Below are 18,602 nucleotides of genomic sequence, written 5' to 3' on the forward strand. Positions count from 1 at the left end.
CAGTCTGTCAAAAACATTTTATCACACATTCCAAAGAAAAACTGCTATCCAAGGCCAGGATCTAAGACGCAGTGACCCACCAAATGAAGAAATATTCTCTGCCTTCAAGGCACTTAAAGTCTACCTCAGAAAATGTCAGGATGGCTCAAGGACCCCAGGGGAGGACCTGGGACTCTCCCAGCAGGTCTGTAAGGGCCTCTCTGTTCTAACTACCAATCTGTGTGAAGCTGAATTTTCTTCCTATGCTTTACCCAAAACATGTTGCAACAGATTGAACGCGGAAGCATTATTAAGAATCCATTTGTCTTCTATTAAGCCAGACATTAAGGAATTTTGCAAAAATGTAACAGAATGTCATTCTTCCCACAACATTTTTATTTATTTTTTATTTTTAAAAGATTTTGTCAGAGAGACAGAGGGTGAGAGACAGTGTAAAGCAGGGGGAGCAGCAGGCAGAGGGAGAAGCAGGCTCCCTGCTGAGCAAGGAGACCAATGCGGAACTCAGTCCCAGAACCCTGAGATCATGACCCTAGCCAAAGACAGACGCTCAACCAATGGAGCCACCCAGGCGTCTCCCACTACATTTTTAAATTTTGACTTGGAAAAGAGTTATTTTTCATAAAAAATGCTATTTCTGTTCATGTATTATAGGTTTATTATTGTTATTTAAAATGAATCTAAAATAAATGTTAAATTTTTGTTCTAATTTATAATACAGTAAATTTTATGATCGATATAACCCACATAAAAGTAAGATTTTGGGTCCACAATAATTTTTAAACAATAATTTTTAAATGTGTAAACAGGTATTGAGACCAAAAAGTCTGACTTCAACTCCTAGAGGAAAAACTTCCAAGGCAGCCCCAAAAGGATAAAGTAAGTAAGAACTGACTGAAACACTACAATGCAAGCCCACCAATTCCCTCTTTCCTAAGCCCAGCCCTGTAAATAAAAACAGGCAGGCAGAGTCACAAAGCCATGGAGTCATAAAGCTCCTTTCCAAGCTGATCTGGAAGGCTGGAAGTTACTGGAGAAGCTGAAAGCTCCAGCATGCTTTTTTTTTTTTTTTTTAAGATTTTATTTATTTATTTATTTGACAGAGAGAGACAGCCAGCAAGAGAGGGAACACAAGCAGGGGGAGTGGAGGAGGAAGAAGCAGGCTCCTAGTGGAGGAGCCTGATGTGGGGCTAGATCCCAGAACGCCAGGATCACGCCCTGAGCCGAGGGCAGAAGCTTAACGACTGTGCCACCCAGGCACCCCTCCAGCATGCTTTACAACTCATTTGCTCAGCATATATGTACAGAACATGCCCTGTGGGTGACCACTATTCATTTCTTGAGTGGCAGCCATATGCCATTGAACCATGTGCTTTGAATTACCTCTCATTCAATGTTCACAACACCTATTATGATCATATTAAATCCATTTTACATATTAGGAAAGAGAGGCTCAGGTTTGTAACTTGCTCAAAGTCTGTTTTATGTAAACAGAACTGGGATCTAAAAATAATTTTTCGGGTGCCTGAGTGGCTCAGTTGGTTAAGCGTCTGCCTTCAGCTCAAGTCATGATCCCTGGGATGGAGTCCTGCATCTGAATCCCTGCTCAGCAGGGGGTCTGCTTTTCCCTCTCCCCCCTGCTCTTGCGCTTGCTCGACCACTCTCAAATAAAATATTTAAAAATAAATAAATGTAGGTCTTCACAGTTCCTGTTCTTCCCTCTCTAAGCCATACTGCCTATTTCAGACAGCAAGTCGACCAAAAAACCCTAAATTATACACAGCTTAACAAGACAGTGACATCTAATTCATAAGATGAGACCTGTGAAAGCCCATTCTAGAACCAGCTGCTCTCCTGCTAGGGGTAGGCTACGATGCGGTTGACTTAGTTATTTCTGAAGGCCAAAGAGTATTTTATTTAATATTTGTGTCTACTTATATTGTAAATACGGTGTTCAAGCAGTAAATCAACTTTATATTATAGAGCTGTTTACATTTGGATGACCTGCCTTTCTTATGAAGACTTCTTTATGGATCAGACTTTTAGTAAGCACCCAGTCATATATGCACAGAATATTTCTGGAAGGATACAAAAGGAACTGGAAACAGTGACTGCTTCTGGGGGAGCTGAGTAACCAAGAATCACAGTGACAAGGAAACTACTTTTCACTATGTAATTTTTATACCTTACCATATGTAAGTATTACTTCTTTTAAAAAAACTAATTTAACACAACAATGAACAGAAACACAAGCCACCAGATGGGAAGTGCTCAAAGTCCCCAGTATCAGCAGAGTATGGTAGACTCTTGGTTAATGGAGTTCTGCCCTGTTCCCGATATATTCAATTAATTACTTGCCTGCCCAACTCACACTGAGAGCTCTGTAGGTGAGTATCTCATGCCTGAGTGCCATATGAAAGCAGACATTCAGAAGCAGTTATCTGAAGTTTAAAAGTGTGGAGGCTTCCCAAAATACCACAGGGGACTCACTCAAGTGAGTGAACGTCTGCAAATTCAATGAAAAGGTTAGTAGGAAACTGCTTAATTAAAAATCATTCCAGGAAACATGCTAAAATCCTTGGGGCCTGAACCTTGATAGGCAGACCCACCCATCTGGCATTCTCCAGTCCCCATTTCCTGCAGCAGCCCAAATACAGTATTACTGCCCTTAAATCCTCCCCTTCATTCAAGAACCAGTATTTGAGGAGTCTGGCTGGCTCAGTTGGTAGAGCATGTGACTCTTGATTTTGGGGTTGTGAGTTTGAGCCCCACGTTGGGTGTTGAGATTACTTAAAATCTTACACACACACACCCCAAAAGCCCCCTAAAAACCAGTGTATATCTGAATTCCTGAGAAAAACCTGTCCCTCTGCTCTGACAAACTCCCTGCCGATCTCCTCTAAAACACAACAGCTAAAATTTGCTGAGCAATCCGTGCTTCACGTGCTGTTATCTCGAGTCTGACAACTCCATGAAGAAGGCACTCGTTTTATTTTCCTCTTCTAAATGACAAAACTGAGGGCCAGAGGTTAAGCATATGCCCGAGGTCACACAACTAGAAACTGACAGAGCTGGGGTTAGAACTCACATGTGATGCTGAGCTCCTGCTCTTGACCACGCACTATGACTCAACCAGCTCAGTTTTAAGCAGTCGGGTAGAATCTGGTGAGGGCTGGTGGTGAGGATTACACCTCTCAAACCTCTTATCTATCATTTGTATTGAACAAGTTGCTGAAAACAAGCCAAGTCCGACTTCCAGGAAACATCATAATTTAAGTTTACTGATGAGAATAATGGCTGGAGCATAGGGCCCAGACGAGGGTATCAGAATATGTCATCCTTACTATAAATTTAATGTAGTATGAAATCCAACTTTTATGCAACTTTTGGGATACTAAATTATGTGTTGAGAATCAAGATAAAACTGAAAATTAGAAAAAACAAACTACAGATCTACCTTCTCACTAGATTACTGAAGATAACACACACCTACTTTACATGCTGCATGTATATATACATTTTGTTTTCTTTTTTTTTTTTTTTTTTTTTGGGACNTTTTTTTTTTTTTTGAGACAGAGAGGAGGGGGAGAGAGGAGCAGAAGGAGAGGGAGAGAGAGAATTCCAAACAGGTTCCACGACCAGAGTGAGCCCAACTCAAGGCTCCATCTTAAGACCCTGAGATCATGACTGGAGCCGAAATTAAGAGTAAGATGCTTGGGGCGCCTGGGTGGCACAGCGGTTAAGCGTCTGCCTTCGGCTCAGGGCGTGATCCCGGCGTTGTGGGATCGAGCCCCACATCAGGCTCCTCTGCTGTGAGCCTGCTTCTTCCTCTCCCACCTCCCCCTACTTGTGTTCCGTCTCTCGCTAGCTGTCTCTATCTCTGTCAAATAAATAAATAAAATCTTTAAAAAAAAAAAAAAAGAGTAAGATGCTTAACGAACTGAGCTACCCAGCTGCCCCTACTTTACATATATGATAATCCACAATTTCCCAAAGTTAACTGGTTGTAAGCATCACACAAGAGCCACGCCAGAAATATACATGCACTCAAGACTTGAAGAGGTCTCTCTCCAGAATTACTACGTCAAGGAATCACTACCAAGCAAGCATCGAAGTGACTCCTAAAGTCAGGAGAGTCTGGTGGACCACTACTTTAGTTTTAACATTTGATAAGCATTTTCTTTTCTTTTTTTTTAAAGATTTTATTTATTTATTTGACAGAGAGACAGCCAGCAGGGAGAGAGAGAACACAAGCAGGGGGAGTGGGAGAGGAAGAAGCAGGCTCCCAGGGGAGGAGCCCGATGCGAGGCTTGATACTATGGGATCACGCCCTGAGCCAAAGGCAGAAGTTTAACGCTTAACTGCTGAGCCATCCAGGTGCCTGATTAGCATTTTCACAAAGAGAAGCATTTTGAGCTCCTTACCTAGATAGGGAAACAAGCTCATTAAAAATGCCCAAAAACCAAAGCAGAATTTGAAGCCAGATACCTCTGGCTTCAGAGCCAAGACAGTATCGTTCTGCCTACTCTTAAATCAATGCCCCCAAATCAGAGAATGCATACTGAATTTTGTGGTTTGTGATTCCATTGATTTTCGTGTGTGTGTGAAAAATCATTACCTCTTTCGGTGCAAAATGCGGGTCAGAATTGGAAACACAAGTAAACAATAGCAATGTTAGCATTTGTACACTCACACTTTTCAGAGTCCTCAGAGCCTATCTGATCCTACCACTTCCCCTGAGACAGGAAGGCAGTGAAGGTATTAACTATATGCTTTACTACTGAGAGAATGGCGCAAAGGCTTACGACTGTCCTGTGGCAGAGATGGTGACAATGTCCAGTGGGCAGAGATGCCTGCTAAGCAGGACCACTGCTGCAAATATATGCGTTCTTATCCCTGCACACAGATGTCCAGTCTCTTGTCAGACTCTGGTACGGAGCTGACAGGGTGAAAGAAGGAACACCAGAGATGGATGGCTAAAGTGGGATGTGGGTGGTCTTTGATGTAGTCAGGCCTGGGTTCAAATTCTGACTCTTATCTCTTGTGCTCTCTGGGATCTGGACAATTAATCTAAGCTCACTTTTCTTCATCAGGCAACCTGGGAAATAACAGATTCAATCAACATTTACTAAGAAACTCCAATGTCGGGGCGCCTGGGTGGCAGAGCGGTTAAGCGTCTGCCTTCGGCTCAGGGCGTGATCCCGGCATTGTGGGATCGAGCCCCACATCAGGCTCCTCTGCTAGGAGCCTGCTTCTTCCTCTCCCACTCCCCCTGCTTGTGTTCCCTCTCTCGCTGGCTGTCTCTATCTCTGTCAAATAAATAAATAAAATCTTTAAAAAAAAAAAAAAAAAAAAATTTTAAAAAAAAAAAAAAAAAAAAAAAGAAACTCCAATGTATCAGGCCACGTGTCACTAGACAGCCATAAAAGGCTTTTTATAATTTTATGCAATTTCATCATTTATGAATTTTAATCAATAATTTATTACCGAAGCAAGGGAGGTTTTTATTTACTTTTTATTTTTTTTAAGTAGGCTCCATGCCCAATGGGGGGCTTGAACTCACAACCTTGGGACTGAGACCTGAGCTGAGATCAAGAGTCAGACGCTTAACCGACTGAGCCACCCAGGCGCCCCACGGGAGGATTTTGGATGCCGATCCGGAGCTAACTCTTGAAGGGTAACTAGAAGTGATGGAAGCAAAGAGTTAGGGGTCCTCGGAAAAACAAAGAGAAGTCATTTTAGGCCCCAGCTGTTTCCCACCATCGATGCCCAACTGGCTGTTCTTGCCCTAGCACACTTCTTGCAGAACTTCCTAGGAGGTGTCAGAATTACAAAGAAAAACAAAAACCTCGATAGTTAAGGATTTTAAGGGAACAAAGAGAATGCAAAAACTAACAGATTCTAGTAGGCCAGGAAACAGCCTAACCATATCAGAGACAATAAATCAGTGGCAAAACTCCCAGGGCTGTTTCAAAAGTAAGCAAGGCCCAGCATTCCTTCCCTGAGATAAGGAGCCCAAGACCCAATCCAGTTTATATTGGCTCTCAGAGCTTGCCCGTAGCCCTTTCCTCTTGTCCAACAGTTACCTCTGTTCATTATAATGTTAAAATCCCCACCCAAGGAGAACAAACCTCATTAATATAACATACAATGCTTGCACAGGCATGTTTCCTCAAGACACATGCACAACCTTATGCCCACCTCTACCTACAGTGAAGAAACTCCTTTCTGAATATTCATCATAACCCTAAATAAAAGAAACCTATTCACCCCTACCGGGGGAGTCCCGGATTTGGAAGCTATTCCCTGTGATCCTGTTTGCTGCAGTTTCCTTTGTATAACAACACCTGATGTAGTCTCTATCTATATAACTCACTAAGGAATGAACTCACATTAGGTTGGCTGCAGTTAGACCTGGAGTTTAAAACTCAAGATGCCAGTGGGGGCCCAGCAAGTTGTGTACAGGAATGGTGCTGGATGGGAAGCAGCCAGCCTCTGAGCTCCACACAACTGATGCTGTGTGGAATCAGGGCCCCATGCAACCAGGTGAAGCAAGATCTGGATTTCTCCATGAAACCCCTCAACTTTTAAATGTTGGAAATTGACCTATTAAAATTATGAAAACATGGGGCGCCTGGGTAGCGCAGTTGTTAAGCGTCCGCCTTCACTTCAGGGCGTGATCCCGGCGATCTAGGATCGAGCCCCACATCGGGCTCTTTCACTGGGAGCCTGCTTCCTCCTCTCCCACTCCCCCTGCTTGTGTTCCCTCTCTTGCTGGCTGTCTCTCTGTCAAATAAATAAATAAAAAATTAAATCTTTAAAAAAAAATTATGAAAACAGAAGGACAAACATAATCTGTGAACCAAATCCTGCCTCCAGACTGTGTCAGTCTGGAGTTTCCTGAGTTAGCTCCAGGTGAGAGGAAGGACATTTCAGTCATTTGGAAATGCACTTGCAAAGTCAAGACCTTGGGAAGGGCAACCTGGTCAGGGAGCTGCATGCCATTTGGTTTGGCTGGAGCACAAGGGAGAGGAAACGGGCCATGGAGCAATCCATCAGACTTGAGACAGGAGTATCAGAGCAGCACCAGCCACTGAGCAAGGTCTTACATGTGCCAGCTGACGTCACGAATACTACTAAGTGGGACAAACCCCTGAATTAGGGACCAGAGCCCTGTCCTGTCTACCCAATCAGCATGAGGGTCCAGGCAGGAACAGAGCCATCCTGCCACTGCTATTCTATTGCTCAGTACATTAAACATAGGAAAGAATGGCATCAAGGAATTGACAATAAGATGAATTTTATCTATAAAACAATGCAAATTCCCCTTGGAATTAGGAAACATTTTCAATTGTTAGTCATAAAATTATTAATTAAAACAGCAAAAGCGGATTTACAAAGCTACATTATCAATAGCAAAACAGGAAGGAGATGAAATGTTTGGCAGACATCTTGAGAAGTTTCAAAGGAACACACACCAAGCTAAAGGTCTACAGTTAAACGGCGCTTGCACAACAGGCTACATTCAATTCTGCATTTTCTCAATAAGTTCTTCCTTATATTTGCCTTTCTCTTTTCCAAACTGTCGAGATTTGGCTTTGCGTTCGAGAATTTTTTTCCGATCTTTGTCCAGCTTTAGCCTGGTGATAACCACCTGTTAAGAGTAAGAAAACACATCTTTATTTTTTTTTTTTAAGGAAAGGATTTATAACTACAATTATTTTGTACAGAACAGCTTTTCCCAACAATAGCAGTTTGGGTTCCTTCTGCTACCCATCCTCCTACCCTCTTACTCCTGAGGATGTAAGAGGCCAGTTAGATATTAGTGATATCAAATACCATTTGGGCTGGGAAAAATTATACTACCAAGATGTTTCTGGTTTGTCTATCACCCCTTGGCTGGCAAAATGCATTGTTTTTTAAACGTCTGCATTCCTACCAGCTACTGGACCATAGATCATAAGGATAAGTAAGACCCTCATCACTCCGTCCTTATCTGTAACTCTGGAGGAGAAAGACCCTACAAATACAGTGCATGAAATAGGAGTGCAAATGAGGAACAGCCTATTCCAAGAGGTGGGTATGTGGGCCACAGTAAGAGACGTTCTCAATTCTCCCTCTGGACATCATCCAGTGGGAAAGCGATGTCCACAATACCTGGAACCCTCTTGCAACCTGCTCGAAGACAGAGCCTTCAGCAAGGATGACAAAACAGACAAGAAAAGAATCTGGATCCCTGATGATATCACAGGCCGGTGAATGGATCAAGCCTGCCTGACCTTCCTCTAGAAGTCTTTGCCTGGGCCACCTGAGTAGACAGTACCAACACACTGATAACTCTAATAACAGCGCTAAGCTACACAGCTGCTACCACCGCTCAGTCCCAGGACATACCTTGCTCGGATGAATGCCCACGTGGACAGTTGTACCATTAGCCTTCTCACGCTGCACCCGCTCGATATAGATGACATACTTCTTTCTGTACACCTGGACTACCTTGCCAATTTGCTGACCTTTGTAGTGTCCTCGAACCACCTAAGAGAAAACACAAAAGAGAATTCCCCCGCATTCAAATATGTGAACATCACAGAGAGGAAATTAATTATCAGGAACACACAGACTAACATATAACTTTTTGCACAAAAGCAGATGAACCCTAGCTGTCAAAAGTCAGTTATTTTTTGGCTATAAATCTGCTCTGCGTTGTTCTAAGTCAGCTGAAAATTCTTCACCTGAATTTTTTTCTCTTTTCTGAAACAAAAAATTCCTTAAACTAACATGGTCATCACAGAACTAGTCCCAAGAGTAAAAAAGTATAATCACTATACACCCCAAACTAACACAATCTTATATATCAATTATATCTCAGTTAAATAAAGCTAAGTAAAATTTAAGAAAGAAAAAATATAATCGCTCTTAAGTAATTAAATGGAGAAGGGTGGTTAAAGATATTATACTGAGACTCTCATGCAACCATTTAAAATCTGTTTTCGAAAATAATTTATGACCTAGGAAAATGCTGAAGATAGGACCTTAAAAAAAAAAAAGAAAGAAAACAAAGCTTTAGATGAAAGATAGTCTGAATCTTGTATATGTATGTTTCAGATATACGGCATGTAACAAGATGGGTTGGAAATATAAGTGTCAATAATGGTTGCCCAGAAGTAGGACTACAGATGACTTTCTAAAAAATGTACTATTCGGGGCGCCTGGGTGGCACAGCGGTTAGGCGTCTGCCTTCGGCTCAGGGCGTGATCCTGGCGTTGTGGGATCGAGCCCCACATCAGGCTCCTCCAATATGAGCCTGCTTCTTCCTCTCCCACTCCCCCTGCTTGTGTTCCCTCTCTCGCTGGCTGTCTCTATCTCTGTCAAATAAATAAATAAAATCTTTAAAAAAAAAAAATGTACTATTCTTCCAAATTCCAAGACTTTTTTTGTGGGGCTTGAACTCACGACCTTGCAATCAAGACCTGAGCTGAGATCAAGAGTCAGACACTCAACCAACTGAGCCACCCAGGTGCCCCCAAATTTCAAGATTTCTATAATTAACACAAATATTTTACAGTTGGAAAAAAATTAAATTGTTAAATTAAAATCTCTTGGGCTGTTTTCACACACTAAAAATCTACTCACACTCCAACACTATTCAAAACCAACCAGATTATGATTTCCCTGAAGGCACAAGCCTATTAAACAGGAGCCACAATACGGCTGATGCTGATATAATAAAATTAAGGAAATACCACATATAAAAAAACTAGAGAATCTCAATACTCCTAAGATGTCTATTTAGATTGTTCAGCTCACTTACCACGGTGATTTTCAGGTTGGAAAGAGAACAGCCAGGCCTCACTGAAAATTCACCACACTCCGTATGACCAGAGAGACTCTTACACGGAAGAGTCCGTGAAAAAGCCCCTTAACCATCATCAAGACTGAAGAAAGAGGTTAGTAAAGTGAGTCCAAAGGAACACGCTGGTTAAAGAGAACTGGACAAACACTAGACCAGCGAGGAGAGGGACAGGATGGGACTAACCTGGCTGGGTTGGAAAGGGGAGGGAGAAGAGGCAAAGATTGCATCCAAAATCTGATTGAGCAACTGGATGGACAGATATGCCTTTCCCAGAGGCATGGAACATGGGGGAAGAAACATGTTAGCAGAAAACAGTGTAGTTGGGAACACGCTGAATTTGAGGCATCTCGTTAACATTCTAGTGGAGAATTCCATACACAGCTGGAAGACAACTGGGTTGACAACAAAGACGTGGGAATCCTCCAAAGATAGCAATTCAGAGCCTGATTTTGCTCAGGGAGCTTATGGTACGAGGGCAGAATGCAGAAATCTAAGAAAAGCCAACATTTTGGAAAAGCTTATAAGGCAGACTGAGGCGGCCACAGAGAATGGGAAACGGGGAATGTGGGGTTACTGCAGCCAAGGAAAGAATGTCAAATGCCATGGAATGGTCAACTACAGGAAGGATAACGGAACAAATGTGACAACAAGCTGTTAACTAATGAGCATGCAAATACATATGCTCACTACCCGGAACACGGCACATGGGGACTTACTGGATCGTAATCATGGTGATGGCTACACGGCTTTTCATCTGCCAAAACTCACCTGTGCATTTTACTCTATGTAAATTATGCCTCAGCTTTATTTATTTTTCATTTGTGGAGACATTTAATAATTCACTAACGTTGCACAGAAGTACAATAACAAGGGCGAAGGGGAATGTTGGAGTGACTGAAGTAACAGGTACAAAATCGTGATTACAGAAAGTTTCAGACTTCAGAAGGGGGCGGAGCGGAGACTGCAAGTATTCTGAAAGAAAAAGGTATTCATTTGGTTCCAAAATGGAAAGGAGTGGCTCTGAGACAGAACATATATTGTGCACGGGTGACCATGTGAAGATCTCCAAAACTGCCCTGTTGGCTAGAGATAGCAGTTAGCTGTCTGGAAGAGGAACCAAAAGGTTTTCATCATTTGGTAGCAATTGGAGGCTACTAGAGACTTCTAAAGAGAACAGTATGTAAAAAGTTGAGAAGCTAGAGGCAGGGGCTCCTGCAATAATCTGGATACAGAGTCACTGGAGCTACAAGTGAATGTAAAGAAGACAGGCCCACTAAAAAACCAGTAAATCCTGGGCACAGGATGTGGATGAAGGAGATGGCTTAGAAGAAGTTTAAGCGTACCAGCCTTGGAAGAAGCACGAAGAAGGAGGCAGCACAAGGGGAAACTGGGCCAAGCTGAAGTGTTCTTGCAAAGCAGATAATGAGTTCTAAAAAACCAATCCAAAAAATGAAGAGGACTGGCGAGGAGCAGGAATGCAAACTGAATCAAACGTCCACTTTTGGAGGTGCACAGGTCAAAATGAATGCCACAATTTCAGGGGAGGGGAAGCAGTGTGCTGCAGGGAAAGAACTAGGCAAGGGTAAAGGTTCACAGGCCAGAGAACTGGCAAATCCTCATCGAGGAGAACCTCGATATGGCCTTAACATGGAAGCCAGAAAGGACAGTATTCTGATGTGTGTCTCCTTGGCTGTCAGTCATGGCTTCCCTGAGCTCACCCTGAACTCACCTAGAATCCTCAAGAGTTGCCAAAGGCAGAAAAGATGTGTTACTCCCATGAGACCAGCTTTGAATCAGTGTCTTCAGAGAATAGGTTTCAAAATTCTGACCTTGAGAGCTAGGGCAGAGATGCCCTCTCCAACCCTGCTGGGATGTGGCAGGCAGTTCACATTATCTCAAGAGGCAGCTGGGCCTTCAATCATTTTGCTTCAGTTCCACGAGCAGAGCGGTGGAGTCAAAGCTCCAGCCTGGCTGAAGGTTGAAAGGAATTCCAGTTGTGATGCCGTGACTTGGCATGCCTGTTCTGGAACCACACCTGGATCCTAGGCTCGGAGCAGGGTGAGCACAGACAGGTGCTGGCACAGGCGGATGTCAGGGTACATGGTCTGGAGGAAGACGAGCTCCAGCAGCTGCAGGTGGGCCCAGTATGCCTCAGTTTAAAAAGAAATAAAATCAAATTGTGTTCACTGCTAGGAAGCAAATATAAATAAGAGGGTGCTATGATACCACGCTGATCAATGTATCTGGGAAGGCTTTCTGAGGAACAGACATTCAAGGTAACATTTGAACAATGAGGAGTTGGTCAGGTAAGTGGGAGAAGAAAGAGCATTCCAGGCAGAGGGGGCCTTCTGGGCAAAGACCCCGAGGGAGGAAAGATCAAGGCATACTTAAGGCCCTGAAAAGGCCAGTGTGTCTGAAGTACAGAGCATGTGGGGGCATAACAGGATAAGACGAGGGTGAACAAGTAGACCAGGACTGGGGCACACAGGGCCTTGTTGTCAATGATTTTAGATTGATAGTAAGCAATCAAGCACCAATGATAGGTTCTAAGCAGAATCTAATTTGCAAAAAATGCCCCTCTGTGGAGAATGCCTGACCAGGGTAAGAGTGGAAGCTGGAATGTCTTGAACTAACCTGGAAATGTAAGGAAGTGGTCAGAATTAAGACTTATTTTAGAGACAGAATCAATAAAATTAAGTAATAGATTAGAAATGGGTTAGGAAGAGAGAGATGTCAGGGAGAATTTAAAGGTTTATGGCACAGGCAAGTGAAGAAGTGTTGCTTATCGAAGTGTGAAATATGGGCGGAAAAGCAGATTACAGACAGTAGCAGCGTCCGATCAAGAGTACTCCCGGATTAGAAGCCTGAGACAGCTATGAGGTGTTTAAATAAAGATGATCCACACACGGTTAGAGCTACAGGTCTGTGTTCTGGAAAATGGTTTGGACTGGGATATAAAAGACGGAATTGTGAGCACAGGGCAGATGTTAGATCTCGGAAGAGATATTATCACCCAGATAGGCAATGTAGGCAAGATGAGATGTTAGACCAGGTGCAGACCCTGACAAGCTCCACCATTTAGAGATCAGAGGAGAAACAGCCAGCATGGGAATCTGAAAAGTCAAAAGTAAACTGAGCCCGAATGGTCATAGAAGCCAAAAAGCCAAACTATTTCAAGAAGTAAGGCAGGGCTACCGATGCTAAATGCTGCTGAAAAAGTCAAGCATGATGAGACCAAGGTGTCTCCACCGGATTTAGTCACAAACAAGTTACTGGTTACCTCAGCCAAAAGCAGTTTCTAAAAAGTAGTGAGATACACTTCAGGTTAGAGAGGGTCTAGGTATAAATGGGGAGGTGAGGAAGTGTAGACAACCCTTTTGAAGGTGCTGGCCATTCATGTGGAACAGAGAGTAGTAGCTGGAAGGAAATGGGGGGCCGGAAAGAGAATCTAAACTTTCCAGTTTTCTTGCAAAATCAAGAATCTGACAACGAGGAGCCTGCATTTCCCCACGACAGCAATGGGTTAAAGGTACACAATATCCTTTAAATGAGGCATGAGCTTTCCAGTTGCTATTTTCTTTTTTTTTTTTTTAATATTTTATTTATTTATTTGACAGAGAGAGAGACAGCCAGCAAGAGGGAACACAAGCAGGGGGAGTGGGAGAGGAAGATGCAGGCTCCCAGCAGAACAGGGAGCCCAATACGGGGCTCGATCCCAGAACCCTAAGATCATGCCCTGAGCCGAAGGCAGATGCTTAAAGACTGAGCCACCCAGGCGCCCCCAGTTGCTATTTTCTTGCCATCAGCCAACTTCCCTTTTGTAATTTGCCTACCCAGCCCTTATGTGTATTTGCAATTCCCCCATTCTAGAACACGTCTGATGGGAAGGACCTAGAAGAGAAGTTGCAACTGTTGATCATACCTCTGAACTATTCTTTCCACTCTATTCCTGTCATTCCCTCAAGCCAAATTATCCCCTGGTTTCAAGCTACTCCTCAAAATGTTCCTCAAAGCTTCAAAGTGTCCCAGTGCCTTAGAAGATACATTAAATCCCTTACTCTTATCCCCTTTCATTCTGTAAAACAATGGTTCTCAATTTGGGGGGGGGTGGATCTTGCCCCCCAGGGACACTTGACAGTATCTGGAAATATTTTTGCTTGTCACAAATGTGAGGAAGGTACTACTGGCATCTAGTGGGGAGAAGCCAGGGATGCAGCTAAACATCCTACCATGCACAGGAGAGGCCCCCACAACAAAGTATCCAGTCCAAGATGTCAACAGTGCTGAGGTTGGGAATCCCTGCTCTAAGATGTTGAGCTGCATGGCAACAGGTGCCTTGTCAGTCTTGCTTACTGCTAGTGCCGAGAACAGTGCCTGCTCCATAAATACTCCTTTAAGGAGTTAATCTACCCAGTCTATTTTAGTCGTCCCCCACTTTCCCTTTCTTACCACACACCGGAAGCTCTAGGAAGAACAGACGTCTTATACTTTCTCACAAGGATCATTCTCTTTCATAATTTCATGCTTCTGACTTGCTGCTTTTCTATTCTCTCTGCCAAATCCAGTACCACCAAATGCCCAGCCTCCGCTAAACCCAATACTACTTAAACACTACTCCCGGTGGAAAAAAGACAGTCTCTTCAATAAATGGTGCTGGGAAAATTGGACAGCTACATGCAAAAGAATGAAACTACCACTCTCTCACACCATACACAAAAATAAACTCCAAATGGATGAAAGACCTCAATGTGAGACAGGAATCCATCAAAATTCTAGAGGAGAACATAGGCAACAACTTCTATGACATCGGCCAGAGCAACCTTTTTCACGACACATCTCCAAAGGCAAGAGAAATAAAAGATAAAATGAACTTATGGGACTTTATCAGGATAAAGAGCTTCTGCACAGCCAAGGAAACAGTCAAAAAAACTAAGAGACAGCCCACGGAATGGGAGAATATATTTGCAAAGGACACCACAGATAAAGGACTGGTATCCAAGATCTACAAAGAACTTCTCAAACTCAATACACGAGAAACAAATAAACAAATCATAAAATGGGCAGAAGATATGAACAGACACTTTTCCAATGAAGACATACAAATGGCTAACAGACACATGAAAAAATGTTCAAAATCATTAGCCATCAGGGAAATTCAAATCAAAACCACACTGAGATACCACCTTACGCCAGTTAGAATGGCAAAGATAGACAAGGCAAGAAACAACAATTGTTGGAGAGGATGTGGAGAAAGGGGATCCCTCCTACATTGTTGGTGGGAATGCAAGTTGGTACAGCCACTCTGGAAAACAGTGTGGAGGTCCCTTAAAAAGTTAAAAATTGAACTACCCTATGACCCAGCCATTGCACTACTGGGTGTTTACCCCAAAGATACAGACGTAGTAAAGAGAAGGGCCATATGCACCCCAATGTTCATAGCTGCATTGTCCACAATAGCCAAATCATGGAAGGAGCCGAGATGCCCTTCAACAGATGACTGGATTACAATCAATCAATCAATCAATCAATCTTTAAAAAAAAAAAAAGAAAGAAAGAACGAATTCTCAACATTTGCTGCAACATGGACGGCACTGGAGGAGATAATGCTAAGTGAAATAAGTCAAGCAGAGAAAGACAATTATCATATGATTTCTCTCATCTATGGAACATAAGAACTAGGATGATCGGTAGGGGAAGAAAGGGATAAAGAAAAGGGGGGTAATCAGAAGGGGGAATGAAACATGAGAGACTATGGACTATGAGAAACAAACTGAAGACTTCAGAGGGGAGGGGGTGGGGGAATGGGATAGACTGGTGATGGGTAGTAAGGAGGGCACGTATTGCATGGTGCACTGGGTGTTATACGCAACTAATGAAGCATCAAACTTTACATCGGAATCTGGGGATGTTCTGTATGGTAATTAACATAATATAATAAAATAAAATAAAAAAAAAAATAAAAAAAATAAACACTACTCTTACGGCACTTTCTCCCGGAGACTCTGGTTCAAAGAGCCACCCTGAGCAACGCCTGGGAAACTTGCAGGCAAGGGACTAAATCGAAAAGCAAAGTTTTGCTTGGCCGGTATACTATTTTTTACACAATCATTACCCTTAAAGAACTGCATCTGAATGCCCTCAGTTAAGCTGGGTAGACATGCTGGTGGCCCCATCTCCGGTCCAACACATCTGCAGGGTGACATTACTCGCCAGGGTCGTGAGGGCATGTGAGTCTACGATTTCTCCACGTCCACGCGACACTCCTGGGCGGCACCAGAGCGACATGCAGCTAAGTCACGGAAGCCTGAGGGAGTGCAACCTGGACCTCGTCGTCCTTGCGTATGGGCATGGAGCGGACGTTGTATTTCTGCCGCAGCTCCTCGGACAGTGGGGAAGACATGATCTTCCTGCGCACGTGCGAGGGGGCATTGAAGCGGCGTTTGCGGGTTTTGCTGCCGTCCGAGGTAACGCAGGGGTTGAACTTCATGTTGACCGTCTGCAAAGAGAGGCGTGGGAAGGAGGGTAGGGTGCTCGGTTGGGTACCAGGGCCTGCTTTCCATCCAGGACACTCCTCCCCATCGCTGCACAAGGGCTCCACGGGAGGAGGTGGCCTCGTAAGAAGGTGGCTGAGGGAGGAGAATGGGGGAAGCGAAGGGTCCGGGTGTAACACAGAGTAAGGCAGGCGCGGGGAGCGCCTGCCTAACCAGAGGGATCGTGGGAAGAGGACGGCACTGGGACCTCGAAGCGGACTGTGGGAGGAAGATTCGAGCAGGAGAAGAAAGCCCGGTCGGAGGTCACAAAGAGAGATCTCTGGGGAGGTGGGCGGCCCCGCGGCACGTCGGGGAAAGATCCACCCGGGCGGAGAGCTTCTCACTCGGACAAAACACCAGCCTCTATTTACTTACCTTGCACCCGGTAGGTTCAGGCCGTGAGCGCGCAAGGCCGGAAGTGAGGGCTTCCTTGCCGCGCAAGCGTAGAAAGGAAGCGGAGCCCCGTTCCTGCCCCAACGAGACTGGGTGGTGCCCCCTGCGACTTGGGGTGGGATCGCAGTGCCTCACTCCAAGGGGAGCATTTCAGGGCTGTGAGGCTTCGGCGGTTCCGCCAGGACCCAACGAAGAGTTGGCACCGCCGGGGTAAAGGAGCATACTTCTCTAGGGCCTGCAATAGAGGCCTACTGGTGTTTTAAAAATAGGCACACCAAGAGTCCCTTTCGTATCCCAAACTCTTCTTTGCCTCTTGTTGCCCTCGGCTGAGGTGATTTAGTTATGTCGTTGGTTGCTTTGGGCATTCATGATGATCCAAATACAATCCACTGACTTGCTCCTTCAAAATCACTGAGAAACTTGCTCAAAATGCAAAATTTTTGTGCTGCATCACAGTCCTAGGAAAGCAGGCAGTGGTAGGTCTGGGTATTAAAGCAAGCTCTCCCCTCCTCCCGCCCACCCAAAGAGTTTGAGGTGCAACAATGGAGAGCGTGAGAACCAACCACCTGGTCTTGCAAAACTTCCCCCCAGTTTTTCACCCCTGCTGGGTGATGTAGGAAAGACATTAGGTTTTGAAGCCAGGGCCAAGAAAGAATTCTTGAGACGTCTTTGGTGCAAAAAGGTGATTTTATTAAAGCAAGGGGACAGGACCCATGGGCAGAAAGGGGTGCACTGGGGTCATGAGAAGTGGCCCATTATATACTTTCAAGTTGGGAGGGGGTTCGGGATAGCATAAGTCTCTAAGGAATTTCGCAAGCAAGATTTCCAGAACCTTGAGGGGGCTGGCTGTTGTTGGGAAAAGGTCATTTATTACCCTCTAATAAAACCTTAGTCATGAGACCCTTGGAATGTATACGGTGGGCCATATGCTTGGGGGATGATTACCAACACGTATCTTGGGGAGTTTAGAGATAACGGAAGTTTCCAAAGGAATTTTTAAATGTTAAAGTAGACTTACAGGATTGGGGGGGGGGGGTCAGGCTGGATTATCTCTTGCCCTTAGCGAGTATTTACATCGAGGCAGTTGAGTCCCTAGAGAAATGTCACTCTGCCTGTTTCAAGGACTTGTCAATGGGCTATAGATAATAAAGAAATTTAATAATTTTTCTTCTGCCTTTGTTTCCCACATCACTGGGGAGAGCTGCAGTTGTAGAATCAGACCTGGATCCAAGTGCCTCTTCATGTGGCTGGACGTTGGGGAGATGCCTCCATATTTCTGAGCCTCAGTTTTCACATCTGTGAAATGGGGATGATCTTAGGTGACTTGTAGAGTTGTTAAGAGGATTAAATGAGTTAATCCGCTGGAAGTGTTTAGAGCTCAATTACAGTAAGCCGTTATTCCTAATGAAAGCATAGGGGCTTGCTCCAGAACAGCCCTAAAGCCGGGCATCACATCCACGAGTCCTCACTTTCAGACTTTCGCCATTAACTCCCGATGAGGCAAACTGTAAGCTTTCTGTGTTTGATGTAAACACGGTCCACGCACCTTGGAAGAAAAACTTCCTGGGCCTCTGCATCAGGAGCTCGCCTGCGGGTCAGTGGCCACTGCCCCCGCCCCCCACACTCGTCCCGGCCCCGCCCACCCCGGGCCCTCCGCAGCCCCGCCCCGCCCGGCCGTGTACCAGCTCCGCCTCCCATCCCGGGAAGAACGCCCAGAGACGCGGGCGCCACCCGCCGGCTAGTCAGGCTAAGACACCCCGCGAGGCCCCTGGGAATGAAAGGTCTCGCTGTGCGGGAGACTTTCAGTGATTGATGGACTTAATCGCTGA

At 44.6% G+C, this 18,602-nt stretch overlaps 1 protein-coding gene across 1 annotated transcript; it reads right to left on the reverse strand.

Annotated features, from left to right (window-relative positions):
• Positions 1-5,355: 5,355 nt before the first annotated feature.
• Positions 5,356-16,828, reverse strand: RPL26L1 (ribosomal protein L26 like 1). The gene is made up of 4 exons (XM_034656728.1): positions 16,756-16,828; positions 16,170-16,346; positions 8,392-8,532; positions 5,356-7,651 (listed from the first exon to the last, which is right to left on the reverse strand). The coding sequence occupies exons 2-4, from the start codon at positions 16,335-16,337 to the stop codon at positions 7,523-7,525; spliced, it is 438 nt and encodes a 145-aa protein (XP_034512619.1). The 5' UTR covers positions 16,338-16,346; positions 16,756-16,828; the 3' UTR covers positions 5,356-7,522.
• Between the last annotated feature and the right edge of the window lie 1,774 nt (positions 16,829-18,602).

The sequence above is a fragment of the Ailuropoda melanoleuca genome, chromosome 3 (assembly GCF_002007445.2).
Source record: "Ailuropoda melanoleuca isolate Jingjing chromosome 3, ASM200744v2, whole genome shotgun sequence".
NCBI lineage: Eukaryota > Metazoa > Chordata > Mammalia > Carnivora > Ursidae > Ailuropoda > Ailuropoda melanoleuca.